At 39.6% G+C, this 15996-nt stretch overlaps 1 protein-coding gene across 1 annotated transcript; it reads left to right on the top strand.

The window, feature by feature from the left end:
• Positions 1 to 3152: 3152 nt before the first annotated feature.
• LOC132070861 (cysteine-rich venom protein kaouthin-2-like) lies at positions 3153 to 14048 on the top strand. Its single transcript, XM_059467994.1, has 8 exons — positions 3153 to 3222; positions 6514 to 6575; positions 7904 to 8023; positions 8509 to 8596; positions 9689 to 9834; positions 10568 to 10662; positions 12247 to 12335; positions 13014 to 14048. The coding sequence occupies exons 1-8, from the start codon at positions 3210 to 3212 to the stop codon at positions 13022 to 13024; spliced, it is 624 nt and encodes a 207-aa protein (XP_059323977.1). The 5' UTR covers positions 3153 to 3209; the 3' UTR covers positions 13025 to 14048.
• The last annotated feature ends 1948 nt before the right edge of the window (positions 14049 to 15996 follow it).

The raw sequence follows: 15996 nt of genomic DNA, 5'->3' as shown, positions 1-15996 counted from the left end.
TTAATCTATGATAAAAATTATTTTTTTCTACACTGGAAAAAAGCTGATTTCTTCTACCTCTAATTCTCTGTCTTCAGCCACGAAGCAGAAAATACCAGGAGCATTTAGATATCTGGAGATTGCCTCCCACATACAAAAATAAATTGTCAGAGTGGAGTTTCAGAGGCTTTTGTGACATTTATTGTAAGTCAGGGTCACTGCGTGGCCAACAAGAACAGAACAATGCTTTCAGAAGTTAATTTACTAAGATGGGACTCTAAGACAGGAAAACAGAAAAGTGTCTCTGTCTATTGAATATTGAGGGAATCTGAACACCTATATTGTGTTACATACATATCATTTGGATATCTAAAGATAGAGGAATGTAAATTCTTTATATAGTTTATTAGTGCTTTTCATTCTTGCTGTGATAGGCTCTGGGACCCTGCTCTGGGAACTCTAGAAAATGCTGTAGAAATAAGAAGGAACAGATAATTTTTCTCCTAGATATTGAATGGCTGGATACAAAAGAAAAGAGGGATATAGATAAATAGGGATAGTAAATGGAGAAAATAAAAACAAAATAGGTTTGATCTTATATAAGACAATAACCACAGACTAGATCTAGCTTACTCACTGAAATATTTTGTAGGCATCAAAACTAAGAAAATACAGAAGAAACTGCAAATGTTTATTGATCACTTTCCCATAGCAAAACTAAAGATGTTGAAAATATACCAGTTAACAGGTTAAATTCATCACCAGGTGCTGAAGGAGTCATGGTCAAAATCTGAAAACTGGGTGAAGATGAATGTCAGGAAACAAAGAGGGGCTCTACGTACCTGAGAAATGGGAACAGTAGCTTATGACTAATGAGATGGAGTTGGCATGAAAATTTAAAGACAAGGAATTGTATTCTTATTAGCAATGCCAGACAAAAAGAGTCACTATAAATGCCTGATTTATGCTTAATGGGATTTGCTAGAGGAATGAGGTTTACATAATCAGCCAGTTTGCAGGTGATGCAGACCTGAAAGGAGGGGCTCCTACAGCAGGTGGTGGAGCTGCTGCTCATGGGGACCTCAACAGGATGCAGGAATGATCTTTAGAGGTCCCTTCCAACCTGAGATGTCCTGTGATTCCATGAAAATAAACTTAGGAGGTGTCATGACAGACTATTCACAGAAATGTTGCTGGGGGATAGGCTGTTGTTGTGAATCATTCTCTTGGGTTTTTAGGCAGCTCTTACACTTGAGTGGGGAGCTGATTCACAAGGTCTCAGTGTATATTAGGCAGAGGAATGACTGACAAACATAATAGGATACTGTCTTTACCTTATGATCCGTTGCTCACTGATCACACGCATAGAGATTTTCATTAGCTATGGTTATAATGATTGTGCTAATTACACTTGTTTTCTCATACAGCAATTAGAGGTTCCCACTGTAATGTGTCGAACTGCTGTATCTGTCAATAAATAAAATAAGACTCGTCTCTCTTTGGTCCTCTCCAGTGTAAGCACCATAAAAATCACACAACCTTAGAAAAATTTTGGTTGCACAGGATCTCTGAAGCTCATCTGGTCCAACACCATGTTCAGCCTCAAGTCTGTGTTGTAGAAGAGTCAATCTCTGCCTTCTCCCTTTCCAATACAGCAGCCCTTTGCTGGGCTTACTCTGCTGAAGCCTTTCTTGTACTGGGGACTCTAAAACTGGCCACAGCAGTCCCAACACCATTTCAGAATTGCTCAAAATTGGGTTTAATCACTATTGTCAGTTCATGCACTGTGCAGTGGCCAATCCAGCGCGGTTCATTGTTCGTGATGACTCTTGTGCAGCTTCTCATAGAATCATTTACACTGGAAAAGACCTCTCAGATCATCCCTGCCCATGGTGGGAGGCTTGGAAGTAAATGATCTCCAAGGTCCCTTCCAACCCAGACCATTCTATGATCAAGTCCAACCCCTAATGTATTTTTGTAGACCTGTTCCCTCAATAATTGGTGTCTTTAATTGTTTGCTTTCAGATCTTATCTGTCAAATCACAGCTCTAGCTTTTTGGGGTTCATCTGAATGATGGCCTTTTTATCCAGCATGTGAACTGCTCCCTGCAGTTTGGTGTCAACCCCAAACTTGCTGAGGGTGTGTTTCTCTCCACATAATTACCAACCACCAACCACCCCACAGTCATTTCATCTGGCAGAGCCAAGGTGCTGCTTTCCCAGGTGTGGAAAAGTAAAGGCCTGTTCTGAAGGCACAACCTGAGTTCTCAGTGAGGAGCTGAGTAACTAGGAAGACAGGAGATCTGAATTTAAATTAAAAAAAACAGCAACATTTGATATAAAAGCAGACTGACAGCTGCTCTGGTCAGCAATTACTGGAGACTGAACATGGACACAAGCAATCAGTGCACACAGAAAATCCCTTCTGATCTGGCAGTGTTCCCATCCATCCCATCTCACCCCATGTACCCAGAAATGCCAAAACAAATACAGGTTTTAATGTTAATGCACATGGTAATCTTTCAATCTTTATCCAATATTCATTAAAAAGATAAATTACAGAAACATCCTTGTCTCCTTTTTTGGCTTTTACACTATAGGACCAATGTAAAGAATCCATGGAATGAACAGGAACTCGGCCCAAGTCTTTTTAAACTCCCATGGAAAAATCAATGGGCAAGATTCCATCTTGGTTACAACAGTGTCAGTCTGGAAGCATTGTTAATTAGTAGTAGTAGTAGTAATAATAATAATAATAATAATAATAATAATAATAATAATAATAAAGTCAGTAGCTAGCTGAGTTTATTTGCATTGCTGGAGATCAGGATCAAATGTTACTACAACTGGTTGTGTCAATCATTAGCAGAGAGCGTTGTACCTGGCCTCCCCATTGACTGCAAATTTCAAATTTAAGATGTAACACTTCCAAAAATAACTTCAGAGTATTCCATGTATTCCAGTACAAGGAGTAAGAGGAAATTAAAATGGAAGACAAGCAAACAACTTCCTTTTTGGATGAATTTAAGCTTGAAAAATATGCTGTTGTTCTATCTGGTCACTACATGAACTTTGTAATACTTGTGACGTTGAATCACCTTGTCCTATCAGGAAACAGGAGAGCTATAAATCACCCTCCAGTGAAGAATTCCTGCCAATTCTACAAATATCTGATGAAGGACTATTGGAATTAATACCACAACAAAGGACAGAAGAAACTTCTGATCTTCATGGAAACAAAAGGTAGGATTCACCTTGATTCGTTGGCTTAAATTTTTTTTTTTCCTGTATAAAATACAACCTGTCATCAGAAGACTTCTTGAAAAATTTAGACAGAAGAGGATTTTATTCAGTGAAAAGTAAGGATTATATAGGCAATAGTGTAACACAAGCTAAAACAAAAAGATGGAGAAAATGGATGAACGATCAAAAATACTAGAAAAGCCACCTGTATCAAGAAAGCAGCATCTTAGTAAATTATTTATACATAGAGAAAGGGACAGAGAGACAGTCAAACACTTTGAATGGGATATAGATTCAGTTTAGTAAGTTCTACTGGTTCATGTTTCTATCACCACCTATTTTCAGAGTGGGAAAATTACCACCTTGTTTAATTGACTCCTCTTCTGCAAAGTAGCTGCTAAGAAGCCTTTGTGTAATAATGCTTTACAAGTCTAATGACAGAGACTTAATTCTATTTCAGGTTTTTCTCAAGGATAATAAAAAATAATTGGGATTTTTTTGTTAATGGTTATCCAATTAAATGAATAATTTAGGATACACCTTTTTATTTTTTTATTTTAGAAGGAGAGACTGGAAAAACATATTCTCATGAGTTTGCCAAACTCATACAAACTAGGCATGCTAAAGCACCATCTTTCAGTGGCAGATCCTGGTATACAGATGGATTTGCAGGAAAGTCAGTAAGACTTGGCACATGTCCTGATTTATGTTTGATTGAGGGGGAGCAGGGGAGGGGGAGAGAGAGACTGATTTTAGGACCGGTGCCTAGAAATTAATGCAGAGCAATTAAATTTACATCTCATAAACTGTAAGCATTTGGTTGAAATCAGTGGGATTGCCAAAAGTATGTTAATATCTTGGAGTGGGAAACCCACTGGGTCTTAGAAAGCATTCCAATGGCATTTTGAAACTCGTATCATGTATTAAATTACCAATTATATTTAATTGTAAGTTAATTCATAGAAAATATTACAGTGAATGAATACTTTGCCCATGTCTCTAAATCAGCTTCTTCAGATTAGTTTGCAAACTAGAAAGCTTCATCATTTCAATGAAAAATTTTTTCCTTTATATGTTTTATGTGCAAAAAGGGTTGCCTTATACTTGCATCTCATCATATTTTGCATTCAAAAGACATATTTTTGCTTGTAACTTGAGTACAGCTGAAAATAGTCCAAATTCTATTTACTTTCTAGTTAGAAATTAAATGAAAAGCATATTTTTTCATGATATTGGGAGCATAACCTTTTGTTGCTAAACACCTAAGTCAGACAAAGTGCAAAGTTTTGTAATGGCTCTGAGAAATACGAGTTAGAGAAATTAATAAGAAAAACATTCTGTGATTCTAAAGCACTTCAAGGAGGCACAGGTGATGTTAAAATCTAAAGTAAGGGACATAAAACAATACTAAGAACAGGAGATCAATTACTTACTCTGTTAATCATCCATATATTTTCCCCTGGATCAACTGGATCTTCCCTCAAATACAAGTGCTTGGAATAATCCACCCTATTTTGAAGGCTGTGAGAGTTTAATTGGACAGAAGTGACCAGTCTTTCCGGTTTTTTGGCCTCTGAGCTCCAGCTGCCAACAGTCACAGTGCATGGGTTTTGTTGTTTAGCAGAGCTGGAGCAGCATCCCTGCCTCAGGCTGGGCATTTGGGTCACCCCCAGAGCAAGGTGAGAGCCTGGTGAAGAGCTGGGGCCTTGCTGTAACACCTGGAAAAGCATATTTATTCTTAACCACGTGTTCTCCACGAATACCAATGCTCTCCAGAGCACCCTGTGTTTTATATAAACTGGTTGCCTCCAGGCAAAGGGGCTTTGCTGAATATGAAAGGATCAGCAAGCCCTACTGGCCTCTCCCCAAGAATAATTTAAAACTAAAATCAGCAGCCCCTCAAAACCAAACAAGGTAAGCTAATAATACACCTCTGTGGTAACATGCCCATAAATTCCCTCAGAGTGGGAGGCTGGGAAAATTGCCAGGACAAGTAAATTCCACTCTAGTCACCTGCTTGCCTGCCAGAGGTAGGTGAGCAGAAACCAGCTAAGTGTAACTCGTGTGGCTGATTGCAGATACCTGAACTTTGCAGTGACCTCCTTGGTCACTGGAGTGGTGTTTGAGCCTCCCAGGCAAGTGGAGTCTTGGAATCCAAGGTCTGGTGGATGCTTTTTCAATTAGAATGAGATATTTGTAGAATAACCTGAGTTGGATGGGACCCACAAGGATCATCAAAGTCCTACTCCTGGCCCTGCATGGGAAATACCAAGAATCACAATGTTAGAGAGGGCTTTAATTTCTGTTGTCATTTCTTATTACTTGTAATATAGTCAAGACCTGTCTTAAAACAAATAAAACCGAAAAAAATCTTCCTGAAACAGGTCTTTCCCAGTTCTGCCCCAGCTCACATGCAAGATTTCATAGTGCTGGTCACTAAGCTTTGAGCAGGTTTTGAATACTGACTCCTACACCCAACATTAGAGATCAGATGGGCTCAGTGTCTAATTCCCCTCTCAACCAAAGCACTCCAGTCAGAGCAGGCAAAGGGGAGCAAGGGAATTTTCAGATTCACTTTGACACAGAAACAGACTAAGAACAGCATCCCATCCCATTCTGGAGTTTGAGAATGAGCAATAGGCTTCCTGCAAGAAGGGCAGCAAAAATACCTGTGAACACCTGTGGGGATATCCCATCAGTGTTACAGCAGGAAGTATGAGATGTAAAAAGCAGCTGATTCATAGAAATTTGGAAATAAAGAGGGAGAATTAATTTTATTGTTATAGTTCTAAAAATGAATGGGAGGGAGGGAGGGAGGAAGGGGAAGGAAGGAAGGAAGGAAGGAAGGAAGGAAGGAAGGAAGGAAGGAAGGAAGGAAGGAAGGAAGGAAGGAAGGAAGGAAGGAAGGAAGGAAGGAAGGAAGGAAGGAAGGAAGGAAGGAAGGAAGGAAGGAAGGAAGGAAGGAAGGAAGGAAGGAAGGAAGGAAGGAAGGAAGGAAGGAAGGAAGGAAGGAAGGAAGGAAGGAAGGAAGGAAGGAAGGAAGGAAGGAAGGAAGGAAGGAAGGAAGGAAGGAAGGAAGGAAGGAAGGAAGGAAGGAAGGAAGGAAGGAAGGAAGGAAGGAAGGAAGGAAGGAAGGAAGGAAGGAAGGAAGGAAGGAAGGAAGGAAGGAAGGAAGGAAGGAAGGAAGGAACTTGAGCAAAAGCCAGAAAACATACAGGATAAAGATGTATTTTGTATTCAGAGAAATGAAAACTGTAAAAAGAAAATTAATTCCTCATTCTCACTTTTCAGAGATGATTCTGCCAGCAGTGTTCCTGTGTTTCACAGCTGTGCTGCCTCCATCCACTGGAAAGGTAGAATTTTATCTCTTATTTGTAAATAAGAGATATTTGTAAAATTTGGGTGGGCCCTGAGGCACTTGTGGACCAACTGAATTTGGCTTTTCCTATGCACACCAAACATATACTGAAAGAGTCTGATGAGATATTTAGGATCTGGAAAGCATTTATTCTTGAAGTAATAGATATAGGATCTGGAAAGCACTTATCCTTGAAGTCTGCTTCATTTCAAAACAGTTTTCTGGTTCTACATTTGCACAAAAAAAACATCTAAAGATGTACTTGTAAGTTGGCTCAGAGATACCTGTATTTTCCAGAAGTTTCCATACACAAATCCAATAATCTGGACCTCCTAAGGATCAAGCACTTTTCCCATTAATTCCGCACAGGTTTATAGATATCATTTACTTACCTCTCTTCCTTTCTCATCCCACAAGTCCTGAGGTTCTGCCTCTCTCTTTGCTCACAGTCCCATCCACTCAGCCCATATCCCTGATTTCCCTCAAACAGCTAAATTAACACCCTGAATGCACTCACAGAATGGTTCCTCCCAACTCAAACAGTCTGAAATCTGTAGTTTGCTACTTCTCCATCACATGACTGATGGCTTGACTGCATTTCCTCCTAATCCTTCAATTTCTCCTCTCAATGCTGCAGTCCAGACTAGATGAGAATGGATGTAAAGAGGAGGCTGAGTTCCTCACATGGCTATTTTTTCATTAGAGAACATGTGAAAACCATGAGAAATTTTGTCAGAATTATGACAGAATTGGAAGAAGATCTATGGCATGAAAGGTATAAACATTTTCTGTTCAGTGGGATGTCCTGATGAAGTACCACAAGAAGCCTGAGATGATCCTGTGATTAAACAACAGATTTTTTCAATAGAAAAACATTGATAAAGAAGTTTAAAACTAGAAGAGAAACATATCATAAACACAATTAATATATTCTGATGATTTGTAGATCCTCTTTACACAAAACCTCATTAGGAAATTATAATATTGGTAAATAAGTCTTGTTCTGTTGCCTAAATGTGAGTCTACAGGCATAGAAGCGTTCCAGAATATCCCAGTCCTCCACAGAGGGTTGGGAGATAAAATACAGGAATCTCTGTTATTATTGCTTAGCTTTACACTGTGGAACCACTGAAATGCTGCTCCACATGGAAGAGACACTTAGGAGACAAAGAGGACCACAGTCCTTCCTCCCCCACAGGCATTATGTCCTTGGTTGATAATAAAATTTTGGTATTTTAATATTTCCTACACAGGATGCAGGATTTAGTGAAATTCAAATGAAACAGAAATACAGCTTTTTTTCTTTTTTTTTTTTCAATTTAGGAAACTGCAGTTCTCAATGCTCTGTCAAGCAGCAGAGCAGAGCAGCAGAAATTGATTGTTGACAGACATAATGCCCTCAGGAGAGGAGTAAAACCAACTGCCAGCAACATGATGAAGATGGTAAGTTGTGTGCTGTAAATTTATTTTTAATGAGTGGTGGACTATATGAGAGATACAGGACTGTATGCGGGGTCACATTATTTTATTTAGCCACAAATTCCTTCTCCAGACCTTTCCTAAGGATTGAGCACCGCCAGCACCCAGAGAAACATAAGGCTGGGCAGGTGGAAAAAAAAAAACTGGAAAATGTTGTGGTGTATTAACAGTAATGTCTTTTTTGAAGTAAAATTAAAAGGAGAAGAAAGATCCATAGCATAAATAATTTCTTTCTGATGCATTCTTCATCAGGCTTCACAGTTTCCATTCCCTTGGTGTACAGTAACTTTGCTCCTACCTCCCTCTCCCCTCAAAAATTGGGATCAAAAGGATTTCGCATTTGACTTTTTTCTCATTTAAATGTAATTTCTAAATGTTACTCCTTTATGAGGGGTATGCATGAGGGGTTATTCATGGGTGTGTGACAGATATTTTCTTCTTTCATTAAGGAATGGTGTCCTGCAGCTGCAGAGAATGCCCAAAATTGGGCCAATCAATGTAATTTAAGGCACAGTCCTCCTAACCTGAGGAGAGCCAGTAAGTGCAGCATGAGTGGAGCTGAACAACATCACAGCTTATTGATGTGGCCACTTTGGGGTTTTGCTTGTTTGGGGGAAATGAGATGCAATTTTAATTTCATACTGATTTTTTTTGTCATGTGACAAATGGAAATTTCTAGGTAGAAATCTGCCCAGTGAGCAAGAAAAATTCAATCCCATTCTCATCCCAGTTTTACATAGTACATCCCATTTCTACAGCAGATGAAAAAAATTAAATCATAGTGATAAAGCATATTCTCCTAAAATATCCATCAGAAAAAAGGGAATCTAGAGATCTAGAGCCAGCTAATGCAGAAACCAGTTCACTTGTGCTGGTTTGAAATGTCTGGGAAGAAAAGGACAAAAGGCAAAGGTGTAAAACTGGCTGGTGGTGCTAAGCATGGTTTCTCAGACCAGACTTAAGAGTTTTTAAATCCCCTGGCAAATTGCAACCTAAAACTGTCTCTGAGGTTCAGATTAATACTTAGTCAGTCACTGGATATTGAATTTACAGCTGTACCATGTTAACAGGCCAGTGTGTTGCTGATTGACCTCTACCCGCACCACATCTAAGATGTGGACAATCCTGTCAATATTTTTTCCCTAAAATACAAATCCTCTGGTTTTTTGCCAGGGTGAATCCCATTTGAGGACCAATGCAGTGGCGTTAGACCTGAATAAAAACAGAAGATAAGGGCAGTAGAGACACTTTCCTGTGTGCCAGGAGTAAAATTTGGATTGTTGGGATTTTCCCAAGATTACTGGGTTGTGACCTGGATAATTATTCTTGGCAACTTCCAAATAGCAAAATTACAGCCATGAACCTACAATGCACCTGTGCAGGTGTTCCTGCAGTCATGCAGAATGTCTGCAACAACCAACCACTGGCCAAACAGGCCATGCTGCAAACTGGCCAAGTGACACATTTAGAAAGGGTGATGTCACTCAGCTGGGGAAAAAACATCCTGCAGCCCAATTTAGGATGAGAATTTCTATGAAAATCATCCCACCTTTTGCTGGTTTGTTTTTTTGGGTTTTTTTTCTCATGTGTGTATTCTCTGTGCATTTCTCAGCACCATTCTCTTTTCAGATGTTCAATGTGGTGAAAATCTCTTCATGTCCTCTGCCCCGTTCTCATGGTCAGATGTTCTTCAGACCTGGTACAATGAGGAGAAAAATTTCGAATATGGAACTGGGGCAAAACCAAAAGGTGCTATGTTTGGCCATTACACTCAGGTAGATGTGTTTTTAATATAGATATTTATATTTCAGGCTGAACAAATAAATGTTAGCTAAGCAAGTTTTACCCTCTCATCGTTAAATGAAATAAACACAATGGAGACATGAGAGTTATTCTAACAAAACAAGATGAAAACTTTCAAAGGAACAGAATTAGAATGAAAAGAATATGTAAAGTAACAAGATTAAAATGAAAATAATAGCCTGAGTATATGTAGGAGTAAAGAGTAAAGATATTGGTATTTCAAGGCTTTAGGAAGCAGCAACTTGTTTAACATCTGGGAATTGCCCAGAAGGTAGAAAAACAGGGTTATTAAAGTATCAGCAAGGAAATATAAATAGGTTTGCTGCAGTCAACAGAGTTCTTTTGACTCAGAGGAGTTGGGCAATGTCTTATCCTTAACTTCTACAGTACCTGCACAAAAAACAGGATACAAAATTTTACATCATCATTCCTACATTAACAGTTGTAATTGAATGAAGACATAAATGCAAAATCAAAGCATTTATAAACATGTGTCTTGAATTATTCTTGTTATATCCCCAATATTCTTTGGTTGAATAGGGGTGAAAGCAGATTTTCAGTAACATGGGGCTCATATTTTTACTATAAAGGGTAAATAAAGTGACCTAATCTCATTGCAAACATTTCTGTGATACATATTGTATTTAAATGACTTTCAAATGTATATTTTCCATACTCCCATTATTTTTATTCTTATACCTACAGATGGTTTGGCACAATTCTTATAAAATTGGATGTGGTTTTGCTTTCTGCAGCAACACTACGTACAGTTACTTTTATGTCTGCCAGTACTGCCCCGCGTACGTATTGATTTGATTTTATTACTTGTTACATCATCAAAATTAGTCAGGAGCTAGAGATATTTGTATCAGGGCACATCACCAATAGCTGAGAAACAGGTTGGAAGACTGTATTAGGAATATGAAAGGACAGAAACACACTTATGAAAAGAGTTGTCAAACAAGAAAAGCATAAAATACATTAAAGGGACACTGATTTTAAATTAAATGTCTCTTGCCTAAAAATCCTAATTTTCATAATAGTTAATTAGAAATAAATATTTTGCACATTCTACTTGAAATGTCAGTGCAGAAAGGCATACCAATATGTACAGTGAAGACTATAATTAATTCCAAAATACTTTAATGTGAATGTTAAAGTGATGATTTCAAAGAGTGCCTAAAATTAATTTCCACATTCACTATATCTTATTTTAGGTTGAACTTGACTGACCATCAGTAGCTCACCCAGCCTCTCTGACTCTTCTCCCCAACAGGATGGAGTAATTAAAAAATATTGTAAAAAGTTCATGGGTCAGGATGAGGCCAGGGGAGTTCACTCACCACTTACTGTCATGGGAAAAAGAGACTCAGTTTAGGAAAATTAGCTTAATTTATTACTAATCAAATCAGACTAGGATAATAAGAAGTAAAACCAAACCTAAAGTACCTTCTACCAGCCCTCATCTTCTTCCCAAGCTCAGCTTAACTCCTGGTTTCCTCTGCCTCCTCCCCCTCAACAGCACGATGGGATGGGACTGGGGACTCTGCTCAGTTCATCTTGTGCCATTTCTGCCACTCCTTCCTCCCCTTGCTCTTCCCCCACTCCATTGTGGGTCCTTCTCACTGGAGAGACCCCCATGAACTTCAGTGTGGGTCCTTCCCACAGGCTGCAGTTCCTCCTGAGCTGCTCCAGCATGGATTCCTTCCATGCTTCCATTCCCTCAGGATTGGACTGCTGCAATCTGAGTCCCCCACACTGGTCACAAATCCAGTCAGGAGCTTGATCCAGTGAGGGTTTCCCATGGCATCACAGCCTCCTCCAGTCATCCTCCTGCTCCACAGGTTGCAGGTGGATCTTTGCACCCCCATGGACATCCATGGGCTGCTCCTGGTGCCTCTCCATGGGCTGCACCAGGGAACCTCAGCTCAGGTGCCTGGGGCACCTCCTCCCTCTCCTTCTGCACTGACCTGGGTGTCTGCAGGGTGAATTCTCTCACATATTCCCTCTCCTTTCTTCTGGTTGCTGTTGCATGCAGAATTTACCCTCCCTTGAATGTGTTATCCCAGAGCCACAATCTCCATCACAGGGGTCCAACTTGGAGTGGCCAACACTGGCCCTGTCTGGAACAGAGACAGCCTCTGGTGTCTTCTCACAAAGGCCACCCCTGAAATTCCTGAATTCCTCCCCCTTTCTGCCCACTGCCAAAGCATTTCCAAATAAACCCAGCACACATGTAAAAATTGACATATAACCAAGGACCCAACATAAATGTAACAGTAAGTTACAGAAGTAACTGAGTGTAAATCTAAACATCTTTATAATTTATTTTTCCTCTTCAATATGGTATAGTGACTTCATAGCTGGTAACATTGATGTTTCAGGGGAAACCTAATAGGTTCAATGAAGACACCCTACAAGGAAGGAGAGCCCTGTGGGGATTGCCCCAATGATTGTGAGGATGGACTATGCAGTAAGTTCCAAGCATTTTAATTGTGACATGGATAAAGTTGATGCTTAAAAAAACCCTAAACAGCAATTAATTTATGCAAACTAAATTAAAAAAAAATTACTGAAATACTAGGGCCAAAGCACTCTCAGAAATCACATTTCACCATGCTGTCTGCTTTACCTAGGTGAGATAACACCTTTTCATGCCCAGGGGAGATAAATCTCATCCTTGAACCTAAGAAATTCTAGGGAAGGAGGGGACTTCTTTACCTTTTTCTTACTTCTTCATCTTCTAAACAATGGTGGCAGATTAAATGGAAGTAGCAACACGCTTGATAAGAGCAAGTGGCAAACCTGAGATTTTAGAATTCTGGTAGGAAATAAAAACATATGGGCTGCATCTCACAATGCAAGATTTAATTAATATCTTCTGTTATTGAATTAACCAAATTCTCATCACAGACTGTAACATAAAGAAAGAAAACTTTAAAACACCTTTATGGATAAGTAAGAAATCTTTAAAAAGCCACTTATTTTCTGTGTGTGGTCAAATTAATGGTTGGGATGCTGCTGGGGAGTAAATGGCAACAGAGAAGAAAACAAAGAGAAAATAATGTTGATGAAAAATTATTCTGAAAGGACATGATGCAGGTTTTCACTTCCCACTCATGATTAATTTTGTGTTTCGAATCGTTTTCAGCCAAACCTTGAAAGTTTGAAGAGACTTTTGTCCAACATTCCAGGCAAAGTGTCCAGGGTGTGCCCAGAGCTTGGTCAAGTCCACTGCTCTGCTCCTGTCAATGCAAAACTGGAATAAAATAAGAGGCTCAAAATTTACCTTCCTGGATATTCATCTCCTTAATGAATTCTTCCACAAACACTGATTCCATCCTGCCTCTCCAACATATGCAGAAGGACTGACTTCAGTACAGTGACTCATACAAAAAAAAATCTGTAGGTGATGTACATATTCTATTTATATAATGGTCCAGAACATGGTAGAAATCGTAATTTAAATTTTTTGTTTCTTTGCAAGATATATCAAATATATGTTAGCTATTATTATTAGCTACTTTAGATAGCTAACAGATAGCTAGATATATTATTAGCTTTTATCATCTTATTAGCTTTTATCTAGCTAATAGATAGCTAGATATATTATTAGCTTTTATCATCTTTCTTTTCCCAAAATGTTATCGAATAAACATTTTTTAAAGGTCTGTCGTTCCATATGTTTATTTTGTTCTTGGAATAGATGGATAGTTCTTGGTCATCTAACTGCTTTTAACTTGATTGAAAATTTAAACTATTGTACTGTTAACAGGACCAGAAGATAAACAGGATTGCTTGAAATATGTAATTCTTAAAAGAAATTAGGAGAGCAGAGCAGTTTCCTGTAGATCTATTCTGGTTTAGAATCTGTTGCTGACATATGTTATACTGTAAAATGCTCAGTTGTGAAAAAAACGCAAAAAATACCCCCAAAAAACACACCAAATGTAGTTAATTTAAATTAAGAATCCTGTTTATAGTGTAAGATTGCATTTAAATACAGGTAAACCAAACCTGCCTTGTAAAGAAAAAGGAGTGTCTGAGAAAAGAGCTTAATTCACAGTAACAGATAGTCAAAAGGGGGAAGGTCCCTGCATTTGGGAACTTTCTTTTTCATAACAAGTAGACATGTGTTTCAATTTTTTTTAATATGTTCTTTCACTGTATCAGTCATTAAATTACTCACTCCTCACTGACCAGTTCATCGTAATTTTCATTCTTTCTTATTACCATGAAATAAAATTCTCTAAACTTCACCAAAGTTGTGACTTTATTAGCATTAGGTGTTGAAGGGAGCCTAAATATTTAGCAGCATGAGCAGAATCAGGTTATGTGAGAAGATTTCCTAAGCAAAAACAGAAGTCAGGCAAGCAAGCCTCCATCAGACTCCCTTTCAGAGAGAAACAACAATTAGCATAAATAACCTGCAATCCCCACTCGGTGACCTTTGGGATACAGGTGTTTTTCTGTGCAGTTAACAATGGGGTTAAATATTATTTCAATCTCACCTTAGAAAGGTTGCACATTCCAGTCCCCTTTTAGTAAGGAAGCTGCTGTCATAATTAGGATTGCAAGTCCCAGAGCCCTTGGCACAGAATAATTTCATCACACATTTGACTCCTAGTGGCGTTTCTTCTAGTGTGAAAGACAAGTATTAAGTTAAAAGTTCAATTTCACAACTCAAAGTGCTTATTATTGGGGTTGGGATTTTTCCTCATTCATCTCCACCACTTTTTCCCCTCCATGGCACACTGCCCTCTCAGATGCAGACAGCTCTAAAAGTAAATTAAGCAATGCCAGGGTAGAGGTGTGAGTGCTGGAACATGACTTACTATGCTCTGAAATAATTAGCACAGGTCCAAGTAAGAATGATTATGTTGCAATAGTTAATCCAGGGTGGTTATCAATAAGGAAGTGGGCAGAAACATTGCCCTCACTCACAAAAGACTCCTTTACCATGAATGATGGGTCAACAAATCATAGAATCATTAAGGCTGGAAAAGACCTCTAAGAGCATCAACTTCAAACATTTACCTATCACTGCCAGGTCCATCACTAAACCACATCCCTAACAACCAGAACTGCACATTTCCTGAGCGCTTCCAGGGGTGGTGACTCCAACACTTCCCTGAGTAGCCTGTTCCAATGCTTGACAACCCCTTCTGTGGAGAAATTTTTTGCCAATGTCCAATCTAAACCTCCCTTGGCACAGCTTGAAGCCATTTCCTCTTGTCTATTGTTTGTTACATGGGAGCAGAGACTGAGCTCCACATGGCTACAACCTCTTTATAGGGAGTTGTAAAGAACAAGAATATCCCCCCTGAGCCTCCTTTTCTCCAGGCTGAGCCCCTTTCCCAGCTCCCTCAGCTGTTCCTCCTCAGACCTGTGCTCCAGAGCCTTCCCCAGCTCTGTTCCCTTCCCTGGATATGCTCCAGCCCCTCAATGTCTTTCCTGCAGTGATTTCTGCAAGCCAAACCACAAGAATTCATTTCTCAGTCACTCATAAGAGGAAAAAAGTAGTGCAATAAGGTAAAAATCAATAATCATACATCTGACCCAGGGCATAAAGGTCCATAAGCCTAATTTAGATCTCCAGGAAGATAATGGAACAAATTTCTTCCTGGTCATTATGTAACCAGTAGAGTATTAAATATCAGCATGGATCCTTCATGAACTGATCTTGCCAAAGAAAGTCTCATCAGAGAGTCACTCAGATGAGAGGATGTTGTGATGGCGTAAGTAACAAACTTGGGAGGTGTGGTACAGATGAAAGTACTGAAGCACGGCACATCCATGCAGCTGGACACACATCCATGGATGCTCCTGAGCTGGGGGAGGAGACAGAGACCTCTGGCACCTCAGGGTCCTGGTGGATGACAAGATGTCCATGACCCAGGAGTGTGCTCTGTGAGCAAGGAGACCCAGTGAGGCATATCTGGGCTCCTCAGGACAAGAGAGACATGGAGCTCCTGGAGTGGGTCCAGTGCTGGGTGGCAAAGATGATGGAGGGGCTGGAGCATCTCCCTGATGAGGAAAGGCTGAGGGAGCTGGGGCTGTTCAGCCTGGAGAGGAGGCACAGCTGAGAGGGGCCCTCAGCCCTGGGTGTCCCTGTGTGCAGGGAGGGGCAGAGC

This window comes from Ammospiza nelsoni, chromosome 3 (assembly GCF_027579445.1).
Source record: "Ammospiza nelsoni isolate bAmmNel1 chromosome 3, bAmmNel1.pri, whole genome shotgun sequence".
Taxonomy (NCBI): domain Eukaryota; kingdom Metazoa; phylum Chordata; class Aves; order Passeriformes; family Passerellidae; genus Ammospiza; species Ammospiza nelsoni.
Note: the sequence above shows the minus strand (reverse complement) of the source record. Positions and strands in the feature narration are given on the sequence as shown.